This window comes from Quercus robur, chromosome 5 (genome assembly GCF_932294415.1).
Source record: "Quercus robur chromosome 5, dhQueRobu3.1, whole genome shotgun sequence".
Taxonomy (NCBI): Eukaryota; Viridiplantae; Streptophyta; class Magnoliopsida; order Fagales; family Fagaceae; genus Quercus; species Quercus robur.
The window spans coordinates 2,303,049-2,327,039 of NC_065538.1; the positions used below are offsets into that span (position 1 = coordinate 2,303,049).

Sequence of the window (23,991 nt, forward strand, 5' to 3'; positions counted from 1 at the left end):
AATTTAGTGCGAATTTTAGAATTTGATGTGTGTGTATATATATATTTGAATGAATAATTTGTTGTATATAAATCTCTTAAAAACACATCAAGACTAATTTTGAGAAATAGATCAATTATAATTATTTGCATATTATGTTGTTGTGGAGGAAGATAAACTAAAAGCAAGCTAAATGATTCACAAATATCAATTTAGAGGAGCAAAACACACCCCTAAATTCATTTAAAATATAAGGCATGATATGTAATAAATATATTGATTATTAAAAAAAATGTTTAAATATTCTTATGTAATCCTGGATTTGAATCCTGATATGATAATAAATAATACTAATTATCATGAACCAAATAGATAATTCCAATTATTTTAAATTTTATCATATTGATAATATAATTTAATTATTTAAATGATTAATTCCAACATAGAATTTCTATATATATTAAAAACAAGTCCCACATAGGCTAGTGATAGAAATAGTAAATAGTTAATATATCGTTGTTAAACACCTAAACTCATTGATAACGACATAGTAATAGTGAACAATAAGCATAAGTGCACGAGGCATAAGAGAGTGTAAAGCATCCACAACTGGAAATGCCATCCCATCCTATTTTACCATCCTAAAAAACTACTTTATCAATTATACCATACCATTTTTCAATACACCCAACATCTCAAAACTCTATTTTTTTCCTAGTTTATTTAAATATTCTTTTTTTACTATTTCTCTCTCTCTCTCTCTCTCTCTCTCTCTCTCTTCCTTTTCATCTCTCTCCCTCAACCTTTAGCACAAGCCACAATAGATAAGGAAAAAAAAAACAACCAACAAGGTCTCTCATGGGCTTAATGTCACCATCGTAAAACCATAGTCAAACTAGAACCAAATTAAACCACCATCAAACAACGCCACCACCCTAAAGTAACGCCCCCACCAACAAACCAAAACCAAAACTACATTAAAAAAAATAAAAAATAAAAAACCATCAAACCCAACAATCAACCTATTCAAAAAAAGTCACTATCAAAGCCATTGGAGCTCCAATTCAAACCCATCGAAGCCATCACCAACAAACCCATTCAAAAAAAATCACTAGCAAACCCAGCCCTCATGCCAATCCAAACCCAGCCCACCGATCCAAACCCAGCCCTCACGTCGATCCAAACCTAGCCCACCGATCCAAACCCAGCCCGCCGATCCATGCAGATCCAAACCAACCATCAACCGTTCCCAGCCCACCACCATGCCCAGATCAACCCATATCCTTCACGCCCAGATCAACACAGAAACCCACAAATCCATAGCAACCCCATCAGAATCAATAACAAACCCATCGGAATCCATAGCAAACTAATCTAAGATAGAGAGGAAGGAAGTGCTGAAATTGTATGGGTTTCGGGTTTGAAGAAGAGAGAGCAGAACAAAGTAGAGAGAAATTGGAGAGAGAAAGTGAAATGAAATGAGAGAGAGGAGAGAGAGAAGCATCAGAGAAATAAAAAACTAATTTTTATTATACAATACTGCTACAATACCATCTTACATATAAGATGGTACTGTAGCAAGATTGTATATTTTTTTGCAATGGGATGATTTTGCAAGTTCGGTTGTTAGGGGCTTTCAAGGCTTAGATGCTAAATACTAGTGGCATATGGCATTTGCAAGTCCCACTGCTGATGCTCTAAGAGCATTTCCAACCGAAAATGTCATCCCATCTTATTTCACCATCCCAAAAAGCTACTTTATCAATTATACCATACCAATTGACAACACACCCAACATCCCAAAATTCTATTTTTTTCCCATTTTATTTAAATATTCTATTTTATTCTTTTCTTTTTTACTATTTCTCTTTCTCTATTCATTTTCCTCTCTTTCTCCCATAACCTCTAGCACTGTTTTCAACACACAGAGCCACACACACACACCCATGATACACCGATCCACCTATCCAAACCCATCACCACACACATAGAGCCACACACACACACAAACACAGGTAATCACTCTTTCGAAACAAACTTTTTTCATTCTTGAAAAACCACGACAAAAAAGATTAAGAATCAAGATTCATAAGTTTCATGTTCTCTCTATTCTTCCTTAACTTTCTAGGAAACCAAACAGTTCACAAAGAAGACTTTGATAAATTTTTAGTTTTATTTATATTTTTTAAAAGTTATCTTGAGCTTGCCATCCTTCACTGATCACACAAAACAGAATGTATAGTTCATCAAAACTTTCTTTTCCATCTCAATTTTCTAACCAGACAAACAATACCCAGAAGAAAATTCATACAGAAAACACACAAAGTTGAGCTAAACTATGCTTTCATCCATCAAAAGGCAAACTAAAACCACAACAAAACCCTAAACTTCTCTTATTTTCTTTCATCTTCACACCAAACAAAAACAGAATACAATCCAAGAGTTTCAAACCCAAAAAAAGAAAAAGAAAAAGACTAATCAAACATGCAAAAGAAACCCACCACACCTCCAAAGAAACCCACTACCAATGCCTCATCGGAATCACTATCGGAGCCATCAAAGCTCCGATTCAAACCCATTCAAACCCATCAAAGCCCTCACGCCAAGCCATTGGAGCCATTCGATTCAACCGTTGTCAAAAGCCACGGGGTCTTGGGTCTGAAGAGAGCAGAGAGCAAATGAGAAAGAGGATTTTTTTTTTTTTTCATTTAACATTATTTTTTTAAAATATTTTAGTTAGTTGTCATATTTCAAAACTATGTAGCACACTAACATCTCGAGTTCAAAGATGGCACTCGAGTATTTAAGACTCGAGTTGCATGTATAGGCAAGCTGGTGTGGAAAAAAATCCACGTGGAAATCGAGCATTTAAAACTCAATTTCCGTTGTTCTTCTTATTCTTCTTTTTCTTCACCTAGTCCGTTTCTTCTTCTCTGTTTTTCTTGGTTCTTCTTCTACGAGTTCCTTTCTTTTTTGTGCTTGGGTTCTTCATGTTCTTCCATAGGTTTCTTTCTTCTTTGTGTTCTTTCTATTCTCATGGGGACTATTCTTCTCTTCCTCTGTGGCTCATTTCGTCTTCTTTTCTTCTTCAATTTTATACCTTATTTCTTCTTTAGATTCTTTTTCTTATTCTATGAAACTTGAGCCTTTAAGACTCAAGTTCTATGTGGCAAAAATATCTCCATGTTAGCAATCGATCTAGTCTTTTAGGCTCGATTTCTTCACTGAACTCTAGTTTCAAAGACTCGAGATGCTAATTTTCTAAATGATTTCAAAACCTTACTAACTAATGATATTCTATTCCCTTGCTATACTAGTCTGCAAATATCCCCTGAGAAAGAGAGTAGGAAGAGAGAGAAAAGAAGAGAAATAATGAGAGAGGAGAGAGAAATTCTCGGGTTAAAAAGGGGAGAGAGAGTATTAAAAAATTATTTTTTTATCCCATTCAGCTACAGTACCATCTTACATTAAAGATGGTATTGTATCACTATGCCAAAAAAATTTAGCCTTTCCCAATTTTGGCCTTCCAGTTGCTGAGCGTGTTTTGGGCCTAAATGCCAAATGTACCTTATATTTGGCATATGGCAGGCCCACTACTGATGCTCTAACTATTTCTATCCTATGTGGGACTTTGTCATTTAATTAACTAGGTAATTTACAGCAATAATTATGAACCATTTCGCTTGCTCTAGTTTATCTCCCTCAATAACAAAAGAAAACACAAATAATTATAATTGGTTTAGCTCTCAAAATTATTCTTAATTTGTTTTTAAGAGACTTATGTTTAACAAGTTCTAAGAATTCACAATATATATATATATATATATATATTAGTATACAACTCAATTAATACTATATTAAACTATTAACTTTTATCATTTTCTCTATAAAAAAAATACTTAAAGTTCGTTTGCCTGTAAGAATAAAAGGATGTCTCTAACACATTATTAACAGTTAGAAGATTTAATTCATCAACGGTATGATTTTATGACCCTAACTTCACCTCCACCTATATTGGTCTTACGCCATGCTTAAATGTTAGATTGAACCGATCCCTCAAACTTCATAATAATTTTGTTGTAACTCTCACTTACACTAGTATTTCACGATAATAAAATCTTTTAAGAACACCTTGTTAAGGGACTATGTTTTATGTCCATAAAACTAGGAAAAGAAGTGATTGGACTAACGAACCATTTTTCTTAGACGAACTGATCAGACATCTCCATCCACATCTCCACATCATTAACGAATGGAGGAAAGCCATTCAATGTAGTAGATAATACCTCGAACGATTATAAGACCAGCTGTATAGACTGTTGGAGGCCCATCAAAGCCTACATTACTAAGCATGGAAGCGTTGCTAAGAGAGGCATTAAAACCACACCAGTGACCACCTAAAGAAGGCTTTGTCCGACATTTTTAGGTATAGGGACAAGGTTGCTAGCTCATCTAGACGAATCCACTTGACTGAAGATTTTTGCTTCATCAAGAAGGATGTCTCAAATGCATTATCGAACAACAAATAGTTAGAAGATTTAGTTGATCTATGGTACGATTTATGAGCCAAACTTAGCTGTCTATTTATTGGTCTGGTCATGTGCCATGCTTAAATTGTATGTTGAATAGATCCGAGTAATTTCATAGTATTTATGTATATATTTTAAATAAGAGATGAAGATTTGAACACTGGATATTTGAAACACTCAAAAGTGCGGCCAATTGACCTAAAGGTCATTGGTAATTTGGTGCAACCTTTTCATTTCAACATAGATTTTGTTGTTACACAATAAAATGTTTTGAAATACTTTAACACATGCCAAATGTCTTTAGCTAAATTGTTACTTCCAGATGTTGAAATCTGCCCTACTCGTAATTATTAATCATCCAAAAAAAAAAAAATTGACACAATAATTCTAACACATGTACACATATGTACAAATATATAATTACATACATTTTTATATAAAGATAGACCAAAATCCAGGCAGATACCTCTGGTGAGGTTTATGCCAACCCTTTAGAAAGCAAGTTATCTTGCCTGTGAGTTAAAACATTTGAGACAATATATTTCTTAGGTTTTATACATTATGCTTCTCATTTAAATTCAAAAAATTGATTACATTAAATGTAATTGTTTTAGGGAAAGTAACATAATTTGTATTGTATTGGTCATGCAATAATTTGTTTAATTTTAATTAAGAGACCTATAGTAAAACAAATACAAAATTGTACCTAAGTTTGTCACTATATATAAACAGATTCTAAAAAAAAAAAGCACCAAATTAAAAATATATATAATTACTAGTAAAAATACACAATTAAATCAATATTGCATTAAAAATTATTAATTTTGATCATTTTCTAAAATATTCCTTGTTGGATTACGTGAAATGTTTTGAAATAGTCAAGCCCATCTTGTTGAGTGCAATCCTTAGCCAAGAGTCTTGCTTTATATCTTTCTACAAACCCATTAGACCTATATTTTATATTATAGATCCACTAAGAACACTAGCATCAAGTTAGTATAGCACACCAAACACCAAAAACTTCACACATCAAATGTTCAAAATGCTAAAAAAATTTAGCATGGATGAACAGTACGATTTAATTAGAAGAACTATACGGCAAAAATGGTAAAAAAAAAAAAAATTATTCTCTTTTACTCTCTCCTCTAACACATGTCTATCTCTCTCTCTCTCTTTCCCCAGTATGTAGGGCCAGCTCAACAACTTTTGGGGCCTAAAGCGAAAACTTTAAGTGGGACATTTTCTTATATGTAAATATTAACTAAATAAAATTTATTTTCATTATTATCTTTTTTTCTATAATTTTATTATCTTCTAATTATTTTTTGTTCATTTGTAATATTTTCATCCTAATTTTCTATTGTGTTTTGTTTAATACTAGTAACAAATTTATCCATAGATCATTTTTGTGATTTAATTTAATTTTCAAGTTTTCTCTTTATTTTTAAAGTTTTTTATATCCATTTTTTAATAGATATTTATAATTAAGAAATACTTCTAAATAAATAAAACACTATTTATAATTTAAAAAATTAAAATTTAACTAAAATAAAATTTAAAGAACAGAACAATAGAAACTGATATATCAAAAACAAGATTGCAACTTTACTAAATGATATGATCACTTTATACTCTAAATCTGCACAAATAAACATGTACATATCACATAACTTAATAAATTAGTACTAATATAAAGTAAATTATTCTAAAAGAATAACTAATAAAAATATTCCTAAACAGTCCAGATTAAATAAGCTATTGGAAATTAAAATAATAATAAAAAGTTAACAAAACCTGTGATAATGCCATAATGGTAGTAGTCTAGTGTTAGTAAAATAAAAAGTTTTGACTAGGTGTGTAAACATGTGATAGTGGGGCCTTTTTAAATTTAATTATGTCTCTTCACCTTTTTTTTTTTTTTTTGGTTAACCACAGATATATTAAAAACTAAAGAACCACAAGTTTGTTACAAACGCGCTTGACTTTGTCACTAGCAAGCAGCTCTTCCACAATAGGCAGTGGGTTACACAAAATTGGTTAGTCTGATTGAAGATCAGCCCCCATCCTAGCTAATTTATCGGCACCCTTATTAGTTTCCCTGTAAATACGTGCCACAGTGCAGTTAGGGAAGGTCTTCATCAAGTTCCTATAATCAATTAATAGTGGTTCTAGAATAAGATTATCAGCAGATGAATTAGAGAGTAAATATATAAGAAATTCAACATCCATTTCAACACAGATATTCTCTATATTAAGTTGCTCAGCTAGGTTCAACCTATCCCTTAGAGCCCACAATTCAGCCATGCTACTCTTCACCTTCATTTTCTGTGTTTTGTGAGTATCAGAAAGGCCTTTTAAATACACAATGCATTTTATTGGCTAACAAAATGGGCCTTATTATTATTATTATTATTATTATTATTATTATTATTATTAATTTTTTCTTGATCGAGTATAGGCCTAAAGAGGCCTTAATTAAAATGTACACATAAATATATTATATTATAAAATCAGGAGGAGCTCCATGTTATGGTTAGGGTGTTCAAATGAACACCTTGACCTTGGAAAAAATATTACATAATATATAAATATATATATATTTATATATGTATTGTCTAACACAAATAAAAATGAACACCCTAAAATGTAGTTACAAAGACCAATAAGTGTAAACACAGTTACAAAAATCAATAAGTTGAGTAACAACAAAAATTCCTAGTGCAAAAATTCTTCAAAAATTCTTATCTATCTTAGCATAAAAGGCTAACTTTTCTATTTTACATAACCCCTTTTCCCCAAAAAAAAAATTTACATCAAATTATCTGTTTGACACTATATTTTATTAAAGTATTATTTCTTTATTAATTTTTTACTACTCTCCCAAATAATCTCTCTGTATATGAATAAAGAAGGTATTAGAAAACAAATTTGCATATAAATAGTAACTGTATATATTTACATAGTCATTGTAACTACAAATGCATTTTGCACAATGATACATAAGTTGATGTGAATGATTTTTGTGGATGGGTGGGACAATTTTGGGTTGGGTTGCTCTGGGTTTGGGTAGGTTCCAATAAATTTTGGGTGGGTTTTTGTGGTGGTTGGTTGGTTGCTGCTTGTAGGAGAGGTGGTGGTCGAGTGTTTTTTTTTTTTTTTTTTTTTTAAGTACAATTGATGATACTCTTACAACTAATTGGTTGTTTCCTATAAGCTGTACTCCACAAAACACTAACTTAGCCTTTTCTTATCTCTTAAGAGCATCTCCAATTGCTTATCTAAATTTTTGTACTATTTGGACAATGAACAATGATATTTACATTTTACCTACCCATTTTTTCAAATACACATTCCAACAGATTCTCTATCCTTTTTCCATCTCATTTAAATATTATTTCTTCATTCATTTTTTATTCATTCTTTATTTTTTCTTCCTTTAGTCATTCTCAACAATTATATTTTTCAACAAAAAGTTTCACATCCACAATATTTTTTACAATACTTTCACAAGAATCATAACAAAATCTTATATAAAAAATTATTACTAGTTCTAATTTGAACCCACCACTGAAATTATATTTTTACTAACCAATATTAGCTAATAACAATATGTTACTTAAGATTTATTGTGAAAATAGTGTGAAAATATTGTGGTAGCATTTCTAAATTGTCATTTCTTATTCTTTATATTATTTTTCCTTTCTTTCATCCATACGTTTCCTTTGTTTTTCCTTTTTTTCTTTTCTCTTATTTTTTCTCCACCACACACGTATATCCATATATCTCCATCCTCTCCTTTTTTTCTCTACTCTCCACTTAATTCTAGAACCTCCCTCTCTCTTTCTTTCTCTAGCTCTCTCTTTCTCTACTTTTTTTTTCTTTTCTTTTTTTTTTTTAATTTTTTAATTTTTTTTATTTCTACTTGATTCCAAAACATTCTCTAACTCTCTCTATAATAAGAAATGGAGAAAGAGGTAGAGAGAGAAAGAACAAATGGGTTAGATGGCTCCGCTCTGCCACGCCTTCCTCTCTGCTCTCTGTGTCGCGCCTTCTGCTCTACTACCGCCTCTCGTCTTCCTCCCTAACGCAGTCCAAATGGGTTAGATGGCTTGTGTCCCCTTTTTTTTTTTTTTTTTCTGGGTTATAATTTGATTAATTTTAAGATTATGTTTTTGAGTTTGTATTTTGATTATGCTTGAGTTTAGAGATGTTCGAGAGAAAGGATTGTTGTGTTTGAAGCCGTTGTAAATGTTTGTAGCCGTGGTGAGAGGAGAGAGAAAGAATTGTTTTTTATTGAGTTGTATGATTTTTTTTAAGTAGAAAATTCATTTGGAGTTGCTACAGTCTTCCCTAGATAAAGAGAACGATTGTAGCAACTTCAAAAAAAAAATTTGGAAAAATTTTGCTTTTAGAGAAGCTACTGGAGTGAGTTTTTGGTGTGTTCATTCTCCAAAATTGGTTTTAGAGAACCTATTGGAGATGCTCTAAGTAAGTCTAATGATACAAGACAAGACGGCCACATTAAATTTTAACAACACAAATTTAACATGCGTCAATAACTTGAAATTCTTTCCACAACATTACTGTATTACTCTATTTAAACAAACTGCCCAACTTGTATTATTAAATTAATGCTTTTGCTACCATTAGCAATGGAAGACCCCATTAATGGGCGATTAAATTTTTTTTACTAGTTTTTTATGATAGGCTCAACAAATACCCTTGCCCAGACAAACCCATCAAGCACCATCGTCCACTCTTCAACCTTGTGGATGAGGGAAGGTAAGCCATAAAAAGGAGAATTCAATATCTCAGACAATTACAAACTAGCTGTCAAACCGTTGGAAGTTCATCAAAGCCCACATTAATAAGCCTAGGGGCGTTACAAAAGAAGCACTAAAACCACAATAAAAGCCTCAATGGCTAGAAGAAAGGGAGATATATATATATACACCTTTCAAAACTAAACAAGGTACATCTCTTTATACACACATGTTGTAGCCCTAATATTCTCAAGTTCTTATAATCTCTCTTAGCTTCCATTCACTGACTTTACCAATGCAGACTCCGCGGCCGGCACCACACCGGTGACCACCCAAAGAGGATTCCTTTCATGACCTTGCAAGTACAAAGTCAGAGCTCGTGCTGACTTGATCTAGAAGAACCTACATGACTAATGATCTCAGCATCATCAGTTTGGTACCGTCTGTGGGGACGACATTTTTGTACTAAGGTTCGAGACTGTAGTTCCATTCATCTCTACAGTCCAAATGGAGTCGAACACACCTCAAGATTCTGTAGCATTAGCCCTATAAATCCAAACACTCACAACCAACATGGAAGAGCTTACAAGACAAAACCAGGATTTTAGGTTCTAAAGACTTAGAATCTTATGTATTTAGAACTCTAATGTGTATTATTGGCAAACCATGATCAAAACAAGATGTTTAGTCGTGTTTAGACTTGATCAAAGTTGGTTAATTTATGGAAAGTTGGATTTAAGTTGATGTAGATTTAATAAAGCATTTCAGCCTGGTTCGATCGATCGAAGTTTAAGCTCGATTAATCGAAATTCGGGCGAAATATGTTTTCTGTAGAATTCCAACTCAACCTTAGTTTATTTAAAATGTTTAGGGTTTTGTATTTTTGCCCTAGGTATATAAGGCAAACCCTACCCACGTTTTAGTGTTGCTCATATTGCTGTTTGTGTAAATCTCTTGTGAGATCTATGAGGAGCTTTCCTTTACACAAGCTTAGGATTATCAAGAAGGAGATTCGTTCAAGAATTTGATGATTATTCAGTTTCTGCCATAAGAACTTAAAGAAACACAAGCGGGTGTAATTTTACTTGCTGGAGAATCCAAGAAAGAAGGAGTCCGTAGTTTTGGAGCTGAACATGGTCGTGTCAGTAAGTTTCTACTGGTGGGTAGCAATAGGATGTTTGTAGTCTAGGACCTCTTTCATAGTGAATTCAGGTTTACCTTGAGAATAGTTAGGTTAAATCCTCCCTAGGTTTTTACAGGTTTGGTTTCCTGGGTGATCATATCATTGTGTTATTTATCTTGCAGCTGTTTTGCATGATATGATTGTTTGATTATGATAACCTAGATTTGGAATTTGGACTAAATAACAACTTGGCCAATTACCTAGGTTATTCCAATTGTGGTTTTAAGGGTTCTAAAAACTATTAAGTGATATCAAAGCTGATTGCTCTCTTGTTATTGATCTTTTGATCACTGAGCTGATCCTTGACCCCTGTTTCATGGAACATGGACATTCTCTTATTATTCCTCCTCAGTTTGATGGGAATAACTATGCTTATTGGAAAGTAAGGATGAAAGCATTCCTGAAATCAATTGATGAGAGAGTTTAGAACTCCGTCAAATATGGATGGGAGAAGCCCACTACTCCTTTTAGTGAATGGCAAACTTCTTAAAAAGAAGTAACCGTTCAATAGCAAAGTAATGAATGCTATCTTTAATGCTGTTTCTATGAATGAATTTAAAAGAATCTTTAATGTTGAGGTTGCTCATACTGCTTGGAATATCCTCTAGACTGTGCATAAAAGCACAAAGGCTGTCAAAATCAACAAATTGTAGCAGTTAACTTCTAAATTTGAAAGCATTAGAATATCTGATGACGAATCTTTTGATGAATTCTACACTAAATTTAATGATATTGTTAATTTTGCATATAACTTGGGTGAAATCTATGATCAACCTAAAATTGTTAGGAAGATTCTTAGATCTTTGACTGAAGATTTTAGACCTAAGGTAACTGCCATCACTGAGAGCAAGGATGTGGACTCCATCCCTATTGATGAACTTGTAGGATCTCTTCAATCCTATGAGTTAGACCTACCTAAGACTAGCAAATCTAAATCAATGGCTCTTAAGTCAATTGATGATGTTGATGTTGGTGGATTTGATGATAAGCTCTCTGCTACAGAGATTGCTTACCTTGCCAAGAACTTTAGGAATTTCCTTAGAAACAACATCAGATGGGCAAGGGATAAGAACACTACTAAATCTAGAAACTTTAGAAAGATTGATCCCACTAAGGTTAACAACATTGATAAACCGAGAGAAAAAGTAGGTCAATCTTCTAATAATTTTATGGGTCCTCAGTGTTTTGGATGTCAAGGGTATGGTTACATGAAATCTGAATGTCCTACTTACTTGAAGTCTAAGGGTAAGGCTATGGCTGTAACCCTTAGTGATGGTGAAGTTTCTGATGATGAGTCTGGTTGTAACGAGGATGGAAACTTCATTACTTTCACTGCTATTGCTGTAGTCAATGAAAGCATATCTGCTGAAGAGAATCCTTCTGATGGGAAACTCTCTGAGGACGCAAATCTTCAAGAAGCCTACAATAAACTTTACAAAGTTGCTACAAAGGATGTTATGAATGTTGAATTAGGCTTGAAGAAAATTGCATCTCTTGAACTTGATAAGAAAAATTTGCTTGTTAAACTTTTTGATGCTATTGAACTTTTAAATAATGTGAAGATTGAGAACATGCTTTTACTTAATAAAGTTAAAAATTTGGAACATGAGCTTTCTGTTGCTAGAGAACAATCTAATAGGTCTACTAGTTCCAAACTTGATCATATGCTGAGTGTTCAAAAGTCTTCTTCTGACAAAACTATGTTAGGTTTTGTAGAAAGCATCAATGTGTCTGCACCCAATTCCACTATCTTTGTTCCTTCATCTTCTTCTGAATCCCCTGTGAGTGAGGTTGTCAAGCCCTTAGAATTTGCACCTCCTAGGAAGATTAGGGTTGATCTGAAAGAGTCTAAACCTAAGCAGCCTACCCTTTCTAAGGACAAGTCACATGATAAGCGGGTTTGTCATTTTTGTGGAAAGTCTGGACACATTCATCCAAACTGTTACAAGCTGCAAGTTGCTAAGAGAGCAAACAAACCAAAAGTACTTATGCCTCAAGAAGATCCTTTAGTACTCATTGGTGAATTGGTAAAGGATTTAAACCTTTATTCCAATCCTGGAGTTGCAAATCATTCCTATGTGAATAAGAACTCCAATGCTCGTGGTGCATCTAAAAAGTTTTGGATACAAAAGGCTCAATCTAATTGAATCCTTCTGACATGGTCCTTGTGCTTCATTGCTATTCTTTGTAACCATTGTTCTTTGGTTTTTTGTTTTCTCTATTTCTAGGATTTGCATTGCATAACATTTATGCATTTCATTCTAGGTTGTTTTTGTTTATCATTTTCAAAATAAAATTAAAAATTAAAAAAAAAAAAAAGAAGAAAAAGGAAGCAAATTGTGTTTTGCATTATTTTCTTAGTTTTTGAAAACAAGGTTGATCAATTTATTTTTCACATAACATGTCTTTTATACCTTGTTTAGCTTTAATGAACTTACTTATTGCATTTTACTAGTTAAAACTTTGTAGTGCATGTTGTGTAGGATAGATGTTTATGGTTTTGATCACTTTGTCTTGATCTTGAAGTCACTTATCTTTGACTGTCAGACTTGAACCTTTAGAGAAAGGCATAAATAACCATCTCACCACTGTTCACTAGTCAATCATGAACATCTTAGTGCATATCGTAAGATTTTGCGCTTAAGAAAGTGTAGTACATGCACAAAAAGATCATAAGGTGTAGCATCAGTTTAAATACTAAAATTGGTATGTACATTATTGGACTTAAAGTTAAATCAAATAATTGCTAAAATTGGTGTGTACATTATCCCGACTATTTTAATAAATTTCTAAATAATTTAAAATTAGTGTGTACAATATGAGGCAAAATCAAGAAACTTACATGATTGCAAGCCTATGATCTAGGAGATGTGGAAGTGGAAGTTATATGATGTAACTCTTTTAATAATAATCTCTTTCAAATTCTATGTGATGAATTTTGTAGACTTTGTGTTTAATTGCTATACACATATCACCTCACATGTATCTCAAATTTTTGTTAGTTGCACACATTACACAACTTACTCTTTCCTAAACATTATACATGTTATTGTGTGTGTCTTTGGTCTGACCAACCAAGTTTGCAAATACTTTGAATTTTTATGCAAAACAGATTTGATGCTTAAGAATTTATGGAAAATGTTTGATGATCTTAATTTTAGGAAAACTAGATTTAAAACTTTGTTTTTGAAATACATTTCATCACATATTCATGCATTTTGTTCATCAATTTCAATGCTTCAAGTGTTTCTAAAATGTGTCTTTGATTTTTCAAAACTGTGTTTTTTCTCAAAAATTTTGTGAGCCTCTATCCTCTTCAATTGATCCAATCTGTTTTTTTGATCAATCGAAAGTGTTTTAAAATGTTTAAAGAAGCCTATGTCTGCTTCGATTGATCCAAACTGTTTTTAGATCAATCAAAATTGTTTTTAAATTATTTGAAAATTTCTAAAGAAGTCTCTGTCTGTTTCGATCAATATCGAAACTAATTTTCAATCAATCGAAACTCGTGAATCAGGTTTTTTAAAATCTGATTTGCCGTTTTCAAACTTACTTTTCAAAAATGTTTTCAAACTTTTTCTCTCTTTCCGAATTGGACAAGGCTAGTCCACAATTTTTTTTCGTTTTCCTCCGGATTTTTTGCAAGCCGGTAAGTCCTTTTTGCCCTTCCTTTTGCATTTTGTTTCATGTTTTCATGCATTTCATTGGGTATTTTTGGAACTTTTCAAATTGGGATTTTTGTTAATTCAAGTCTCTTTTTCTGCAATTGATCATTGGGTTTTGTTCCTATAATGCTATAATCATGATATATGATGGTTAATTTGATCAATTTGGTGTGTTGTGCGAAATTGAAAATTCTAGGGCTTGTGTTTATCCAAATTTGGGGATTTTGTTTAAATTGATTTCAATTGATTTCAATTGGCTTGTTGAATTGATGTAATTGATCATTATTTTGTGTAATCTATCTTGTGTAATGATCAATTGGTCAATTGTTTACAAATTGAACAAGTGGTTTTTCAAATTTTTGGGGTTTTTGATAGAAACTCTATGCTCAAGCCAATTTTATGAATTTGAAGTTACTTTGAACTTAATTGCACTATATTAGAGCATGCATCATGACATTTAAACTGTTCATGCATCATATAGATCTTTATTCTATTTTTTTTTTTTTTTTGGGTGCTAACTTGCAATTTGCCCTTGGTTTTTGTTTTTCTTGCTTTGTGTCTTTGTCCTTATCCTAGCACCATGCCTAGGAAGACTAGAGCCCATAGGACCCCCTCCACTTCTTCTTAGTCTCCCTCTAGGAGTGAGTTGTTTAGGAATGACAAAAGCAGAGAGGTCTATGAGAAACTGAACTATAAGCATAAGATTTGGGCTGGGCGTTCTTTTGTGCTAGATGAGATAGACCCTGCCATTAGGGCAAACCTTGAGAGTAGAGGTTGGCTGTCCTTGTTAGAGGTAGATCATCCACCCCCAATCGCCCTGATTAGAGAGTTCTTCTCGAATCTCTCTTGCCACGTCTATGATTCTAACACCCTTGTTAGGATTTGGATACGAGGTGTTGAGTTCACCATTACCCCTCAGATAGTGGCTGATGATCTTGGGGTTCTGGTCGTTAGAGAGCCTGTCTATCCTTATGAGGAGTCTCCACCCCTAGATGACGTTATGTCTTACATCACTGGGTCTTTTATCCAGTGGGGTTCTGTTCCTTGGATCACATCTGCTGAGCTTACTGAGACTACCTATCTTTTCTTTAGGATAATGTGTTATTCTTTGTGGCCTATTTCTCATCTCCACACCATCCCTCTTGAGCGATGCGTGCTTTTGTACGCTTTTGTTTCTGGTGCATCTATCAGCTTTCCACATCTGTTTCTTCGTTCTTTGAACAAAGTTCATAGGAGTTCTCCCGTAGTGCATGCTCTTATCTGTCCTATTTTCATTCATAGGATTTTGTTATTTCTTGGTCTAGTTGATTTCCCTATCGGTGAGCCCGTTCATGTCATAGCTCCCATAGGTGCCACCTTCCTTAGGCAGAGGGCTACTCACTTAAGAGTTGGTTCTACACGTCCTAGAGGTGCGTCATCTGGTATTGTTCCCCCTCCTCCCTCTTCTACAGGTGTTGATAATACTAAGGCGTCTGGGCTGCTGCTGCTGCTATTGATGCTCCTCTACCAACTACTTTGGATGATTCAGACATTTGACATACATTTGATCATGTCTTAACTGTTCAGGCGGCTCATGGACAGATTTTGGTAGAGGTGCTCAATGAGATCCGTGCTTTACGCACGGAGTTGGCATAGTTTCGACGATCCTCACCGCCACCTCCTTTTGATGATGGATTTTGATTGCCTTTTGGCATTCCCTCACAAAAAGGGGGAGTACATAGTTTGAGCACTTGTAGAGTTTTTGTTTTCAGGGGGAGAGCATTTTTTTTTTATTGGAGCTTGTGAAGATTAGATTGTATCTAGGTGCTTCACTTTGTATATAACTTTTTTTTTAGCTCGTTTTTTGTTTTGTTAGGGCTATTCATGTTAGGGGAAGATACTTTTATTGTTTTATATATTTCTTGTTTCAACTGCTTATTGATTTATATTTATGAGTTATTCATTGATATATCTCTTTATTGTGTGTTGGTTGAATTCAAGAATTTATTTTGTTTACTTGTATTTTCCACACATGCGGTTATGCATTTTGTTTAGTATTTCAAGAAATATACAGATTGATTCAATTGAGCTGCTGTCTACACTTGCAATTGATGGATAGTAGTTAGGATTGGATTTGTTTTTATGAGCATTTTTATGTAAAGGACTTTTTTTTGTAAACTTTGAGCTTTTAACTGGGTTTTGTCACAAATTGCCAAAGGAGGAGTTTGTTAGGTTCTAAAGACTTAGGATCTTATGTATTTAGAACTCTAATGTGTATTGTTGGCAAACCATGATCAAAACAAGATGTTTAGTCATGTTTAAACTTACTCAAAGTTGGTTCATTTATGTAAAGTTGGATTTAAGTTGATGCAGATTTAATAAAGCATTTCGGCCCGGTTGGATCGATCGAAACTTAGGCTCAATCAATTGAAATTCGGGAAGAATGCGTTTTCTACAGAATTCCAACTCAACCCTAGTTTATTTAAAACATTTAGGGTTTTGTATTTTTGCCCTAGGTATATAAGGCAAATCCTACCCACGTTTTAATGTTGCTCATATTGCTGTTTTTATAAATCTCTTATGAGATCTATGAGGAGCTTTCCTTTACATAAGTTTAGGATTATCAAGAAGGAGATTCGTTCAAGAACTTGATGATCATTTAGTTGCTGCCATAAGAACTTAAAGAAACACAAGCGGGTGTGCTTGTACTTGCTAGAGAATCCAAGAAAGAAGGAGTCCGTGGTTTCAGAGCTTGCACGTGGTTGTGTCAGTAAGTTTCTACTAGTGGGTAGCAATAGGATGTTTATGGTCTAAGTCCTGTTAAACAACTTCGATTCTTTCATAGTGAATTCAGGTTTACCTTAAGAATAACTAGGTTAAATCCTCCCCAGGTTTTTACTGATTTGGTTTCCTAGATGATCATATCATTGTGTTATTTATCGTTCCGTTGCTTTGCATGATATGATTATTTGATTGTGATAACCTAGATTTGAATTTGGACTAAGTAACAACTTGACTAATTACCTAAGTTAATCCAATTGTGGTTTTAAGGGGTCTAAAAACTATCACAAGAGATGAGGTTGCATCTTTAGCAAAAAGATAATTGTTCTGGGACCAACCAGAATGATGATGAAGATAGCCAAAGAAGGAACGACCACCGATGATCAACTACTCCTGAGGGAGTGAACTCAGACCTCCTTAAAGAAATGAGAAGGGAAATGGACGAGCTGAGAAGTGCAGTAAAGGAAAAAACAGATTGGAACAGCAAGAGAGTGGTTCACTAAGCTACCAACATTGTCCATCGACAACTTCGAGCAATTGGGCAATTCCTTCTTATGCCATTTCATCAGTGGACAATGCCAGAAAAGGCCGGTGGACCACCTACTCACCATCAGGCAACGAGAGAAGGAGACCTTGAGGTCCTATGTGAAGTGCTTCACCAGAGAAACCTTATAGGTAGACGAAGCAAATGATAAAATGCAGCTAACGACCTTCAACACCGGATTAAAGTCTAGAGAGTTCGTTCTTGCACTCGCAAAGAGCCCTCATCAGACAATGACGAAAATGCTCCTAAAAGCATAGAAGTATATGAATGTCGAAGATGCCCTAGTAGCAATCAGGGACGAAGAGAAGCCCAGGGAAAGGGAAGGAAAGGGAGAAGATCAAAAGGGACGAAAAAGAGAAAGGGGAGATCGTCAGGGCACTGACAGGAACAAGCAAAAGGATGATAAAACCCCTCAGATGGTAAAATTCACCCCCCTAATTATGCTCGTTGACAAAATTTTGATGCAAATTAAGGATGAGCATTATCTCAAATGGCCAAGGTCGTTGCACTCATCACCTAATGTGCATGACAAGAAGAAGTACTGCCATTTCCATAAGGATCATGGCCATTACATAGAAGATTGCAGAGACCTGAAGGAGTAGATAGGGGAGCTCATTCGGAAAGGGAAGCTATATAAGTTTGTGAAGAAAGGGGACTCCAGCATATACAGAGGTGATAGCAAGGATAAGCATGAAGCTGTTCCGAGGGACAAGGACCAAACATTCAATCGTCCATAGAGTGCGATAAGGGAGATAAAGACGATCACAAGAGAACCATCCACAAGTGGGTCGTTCAGATCCTTCAAGAAGTCAAAACAGAGGCAGGTAAACAGCATCTACAACATACCACCCTTGAAGTAAAGGAGAACGGACAGCAACATCCTATTTTCAAAAGAAGATACCAGAAGGGTGAAGTAGCCGCATGATGACCCCCTGGTTATAATGCTCATGATAGAGGGGTTTAACACCAGGAGAATCCTCATAGACAATAGCAGTTGTGTGGACTTCATCTACCTCTCTGCTTTTCAATAGCTAAAGGTGGATTTCAAAATATTTCGGCCTTTTAAGTCCCCCCTCATCAGCTTCAATGGAGATAGAGTGTATCCCAAAGGCATAGTGACACTGATGGTCACGGTAGGAACTTACCCCCAACAATTGACTCATCAGCTCGACTTCCTGGTGGTAGACTATCCTTCCTCGTACAACGTGATAATTGAAAGGCCTATGCTCAACTAGGGGTGTACATGGTTTGGTTCGGTCGGTTTTGGAGACGTTTTTTGCACCACACCTATAGGGTGCGGTTTCACCCTATGCTTGACCGCACCTCACTTTTGGAAGGTAAAAACCGGTCTACAAAAGGTGCAGTTAGCAACTCAGTGTGGTTCGTTTGGTTATATGGGCTAGACTTTTAAAAATTACTATCTAAGTTTTGGGCTTTTGGGCCTTTAAAAAATAGCATTTTGAGCCCATTTTGACTTCTTTTTAACAGACTTCTTTATCTAGTTACAACCACAAAAAGACAGCTCCAAAACTATCACAACACTCATAACATTCCAAATCAAATACACAATTATAGAGTATCAAGTCTCAATTATAATATAACTTAAATTCAACCTGTCAAATTAAACATGTGTTTATTAAAAACATTAACACATATTAATATATTTAAACCTATATAACATTCCAAATCAAACACACAATTATAAAGTATCAAGTCTCAACCATAACAAGAGAATTCTAGCATGGCAGCAACATTAACATTAATATTTATATGGGATAATTACACTTTACCCACTTGTGATTTGCCTCGAATTCGACTTGCCTACCCATGGTTTCAATTTTGACACTTTACCTACCTGAAGTTACTTCCGTTTAGTTTCTGTTACTCACCTCTCTTTTAGACGTTACTCTAACACATTTTTTATCAAAAAGAAAATCTAAAACAGATCAAACACTCCTCTTTCTCCCAAAGTTAAATAGTTTCAAGCTTATGTGGATGAAACTATTCCGAATCTAAATCCAACTCGAATTCCTTGAATTTCAAGAATTAAATACATAGCCTTTGTTTTATAATCCTTATTAGAGTTTCTAAAATTATATAAAAGTTGCTAAAACGTACTAACTCTATTTGGAGAATTAAAGGTTGTGTTCTTGGGAGAGATGAAGCCGAAGACTCTTGTTACCATTATCAACAATCTCACTACACGTTTTCTTGTGACAATGACAAAGACACAAGTTTCAAGTTTCGGCTACTTTCTTTAATTTTCTCATCTGGGTTTTGTTTAATTATTGCATTTTTCTTTGATAATTCTTTTTTTTTTTTTGGGGGGGGGGGGGGGGGGGGCAAATGGATGGGAACAGTGAGTGTGATTGCTTTTTTTCTTTTTCTTTTTGGGCATAATCAAAGTGGGTTTTATGTTGAGTGAAAATGTTGTGTGGACTTTGATGAGTTTGATTTGATTGATTCTTCACTCAATGAATATGCTTTTTTATTTTTGAAATTGATATGTGGATCGATCTGTTGGGTTTGTGTGTTTCACGATGGTTTCTTGTATAGTGTTTCAAGATAGTCTCTAGCTCCTTCTCCATTTCAATCTCCCCATTTATTTCTGGGTTCATTTGCTCGTTTACCATTTCAGCATCAGTTGTATGACAGCGAGCCCATCAATGCGGTTGGGATGAGGAGGAGCTTGTACTCGTGATTGAGGGCTTCACAAGTGAAACAGTTCCAGGTGATTGCTATTCACTAACGTCAATCAAAATGTGATTGGGTTCACTAGATCTGTCAAAAACCATGGCTAAAGGCTTAAGGACTAAAAACAGGTCTTTCAGGTAAAATATTGGTCACAGGTGTTAGGTATCGAAATTGCTTGTTATTCAGTAAAGGAATCACCGAACTAACAAGCAAGAATGAGATCTAAACCCAGCAGAGTACCTAGGTGATTGAAGTTTATCCTCAACTTCAAGGTTAATTTCGCCACCATTTTGAGTGCTCAAATTTTCTGCTGTGAGTATGACATCCAGTGTGAGTGTGACAAGTCCAGGACTTGTCTTAGAATCCCAAAAATCAACACCATTTTTCAATCCAGAGTACCCATTAGAAAATTCACCTGAAACCATGCAGTACATAAGCTTTTTATTAGCAATAAGGCTACAGACACAACACAAACCCAGCAAATCCACCACAACATACCCAACGTTGGCAACAACGAGATCTAAATCCAGCCAAAAACTCAAATCCAAACACACAAACCACCGTAAAAGATCTGTGGTTTGTACTTTGATGGGATTGCTTGATTTGATTTGATTTGTATTAGTTTTATGGGTGTATGTTCTTTATGTTTGTGTATGTGCTTCATGTTTGTGAGTTGTGAGAAACTAATACGATATTTTAATCTTGTTTTTCTTTTGTTTTTTTGTTTTTCTTGTTTTGGGAGGAGAGAGACATAAAATAGGTGTAAAAAGACTTAAGTAACCTCAGGTAGGTAAAGTGTCAAAATTGAAACCACGGATAAGCAAATCAAATTAGAGGCAAATCACAGGTGAGTAAAGTGTAATTATCCCAAAATAAAAAAGATATCAAGGGTAAGTCAATCCTGTCCATTTTGAGCGTTACAAACAGCAGCAGCCAAGACAATATCCAAATGATAGCTGTGAATATTAACCCTGTCCGACCGTCCAAGACAATACCTACTGTGTAGGTTTTTCATAACTTAGCTTCCAATATAAATAAGTTGAAACAGAGTGTTCACTGCTCTGCTTTTGTTGGTTTGTTTGAATTACGTGGTGTATATAGTCTGAGGTTTGAGGTTTGCTATTGATTTTATATATATTTTGTGTCATGTGAGTATCTGTTTTAGTCTAATCCTTGTTGAGGGGTTATGAAAATTTGAAAAGTTTGGTTTTCTGATTGTTTTCGTACAACTTACAAGTCATGCTCTGTTTTTTTTCTTCCTTTATCAAAACTTGTTGAGGTTTATGAAATATGAATAATTGTCTGGATCTGGGCTTTTTTTTTTTTTTTTTTTTTCCTTTCTGTTGACCAATTTAGGAAGTTTTCACAAGTAGAAATTGATTTGGGTCTCCAAAACCAAATCTTCCGTTTTGGGCTCACAAAATATATATGGATTTGTTTTAAAAGGCCCAAATCAACATGAAGAGTCACTTTTTTCCTCCTTTTTTGGGGAATTGTTTTAAGTTGTTTTCTTACACTCCAATCAGAGTCCAGAGATCATGGTTGTTGCAATTTAGTTTTTCCAATCCGAACCTTGTTAGATTCTAAAAAAAAAAAAAAAGGGAAAATATATATATATATATATATATATATCCAAAGTCCAAACCTAGTTGGATTCTAAAAATAGAAAAAAAAAATCCAAACCTAGTTAAAAAGATATAACAGTCATGCCATACTCAACGTTGATCCACTTTGCAAGCTAAATTATTGGTCTTATCATCACTCTCGTTCTTGCACTTCGCAAGTTTACAACTAACAACACACATGGGTAGCGCTTCCCTAACGCTTGCTGAAGGTAACGTTACTAGCAGAAGCCAAGATAATATCCAAATGATAGCTCTGAACGTCAACCCTATTCTGAGCTCCAAAGTGAAGAATATACAGTGATCCTCACGCTCGCATTTTTGTTGGTTTGTTTGAATTATGTAGCTTGAATTGCCTGTGGTATGAGGTTTGCAGTTTGCTTTTGTTTTTTTGCACTCACTTTTTTTCATTTTGCAGAATCTATGCTGTGTGGATCTATTGTATGTGTTTTTTTTTTTTTTTTTTTTTTTTTTTTTGTTGCTAAGCATGGATCTATTGTACTTCGTAATCCTCTATGAATAAAGTGATTTTACTCCGATAGTTGTTGAGGTTTTAGAATAAATAAAAGTGTTGATTTGGGCTTCTTTTTTTTTTCTCTGATGGACCGTTTTGGAAGTTTTCATAGGGGAAATTGACTTGGGCCTCCAAATTCAACTCTTCCATTTTGGGTTCACAAAATAAAGATGTGGATTTGGATCGATCCACAAAGAAGCTTAGAAGCCCCAAATCTAGATGGGTCTGGCCATTCTTTTTTTCATCTTCTTGTTTTTCTAATTGCTTATAAGAGATTATGACTTATGCAAATGTATTTAATCTTTTGTTTGCTTATTTGTTTTGTTTTGTTTTTCACCCTTTTTTTTGAAGAGGAAAACATCCTCAAATTTCATTGAATGGAAATAGAATCAAAGTACAATGCCTCCACAGCTGGGGGAGGGGAATCCTCAATCCAGACAACCTCATTGAATACATCTTTGGCATGCCTAGGCCTAGCTAATGAATGAGCTACTGTGCTTGCACTCCGTTAAGCATATTGCACCTGCGACCATCGAAGCCCGTTGAGCAAGCAGACCACGTCCTGGAGTATGTGTCCTAACCGAGACGAAAAGCCTTTCTTCAACCTCAGAGCAGTCATGACTGATTGGTTATCACCTTCAATAACTAGTTTTGTGAAACCACACCCCACAACAAACTCCACAGCATGGCGACAGGCTAGTATCTCCGCTTCCTCACTGCAAGTCACTGATGGACCCTTTGCCTATAAGTAAGCCATGACTTTCCCTCTGTCATTGCGTATAATGGCACCAATCCCAGTGGCTCCGTGTTCCTTAAATATTGAGGCGTTGAAGTTGAGTTTGAAACAAGATAATGGTGGTGGCCTCCAGCTCGTCGGATTCGATACAGTTAAGCTTATGGAGAGCTGAGTGTTAGCTCGCCTTAACTCCTCTGTAAAATCATTTTCTCTTTTGTTTAAAACCCCGGGTGCCTGAAACTGTTTCCCTTGAATCATGACATTCCTTTGGTGCCAAATAAGCCAAACTTGAACTAAAAACTGTTCTAGCTCATCACTATTGATCAACTCATCCAGTAACTGAAGCATGTCAACTTGTCCCACAGGGCACTTTTGCTGGCGTGCCGAGCATCCTACCCACACATCCTGTGCCACTCTACAATTCCACAGTGCATGAATTCCAGTTTCAGGTTCGGTCTTGCAAGCTTCGCAGCGGTTATCCTGAATAATCCATTTCTGAGCTAGGTTCGCTCAACTTGGCAGGATGTTGCGACAAGCTCGCCATCCGAACACTTTGATTTTGTTAGGCACCTTTAGCTTCCACAAGGTTTTCCACACGTTACCTCCCACAACCCCCTTTGAGCATTCTGCCCAGTCCAATTCCTTTGCCAGCTGCCGTGCCACATGATACCCTGACCTCACTGTATACTCGCCCGATTTATTGGGAATCCAGAACAAAGAGTTTGAGATACATCTTCGACTAAGGGGAACTCGCAGGATAGCTTCGGCATCTTCTCGGTTGAAATTCTGCAAAATAAATCCTCTGTCCCACCACCTTGAATCCAGGTCTATTAACTCCGAAACCATCATCTCTTCATCAATGTTTTGTGATGGGTGTAGCACTTTATTTGAGGGGTGATTGGGGATCCAAGCATCCTTAAGAATCCGAATAGCAGCTCCGTTTCCTACTCTCCAGCATGACCCCCTCTGCAATATCGGCTTGGCTGCATGATGCTCTTCCAT

The 23,991-nt window shown here is 35.0% G+C and overlaps 1 protein-coding gene across 1 annotated transcript; it reads right to left on the reverse strand.

Annotated features, from left to right (window-relative positions):
- Positions 1–22,995: 22,995 nt before the first annotated feature.
- On the reverse strand, positions 22,996–23,991 carry LOC126725848 (uncharacterized). The gene is made up of 2 exons (XM_050430827.1): positions 23,560–23,991; positions 22,996–23,469 (listed from the first exon to the last, which is right to left on the reverse strand). Exons 1-2 carry the CDS (start codon positions 23,989–23,991, stop codon positions 22,996–22,998), a joined length of 906 nt encoding a protein of 301 aa, XP_050286784.1.

Bases quoted from the DNA above. Each gene is read 5' to 3' on its own strand.
- LOC126725848 (XM_050430827.1), bottom strand. From the start codon at position 23,991: ATGGAAGAGCATCATGCAGCCAAGCCGATATTGCAGAGGGGGTCATGC. The intron at 23,470-23,559 runs GTGCCTAACAAA...TGGATTATTCAG, and splicing joins AAACCTTGTGGAAGCTAAAG to GATAACCGCTGCGAAGCTTG.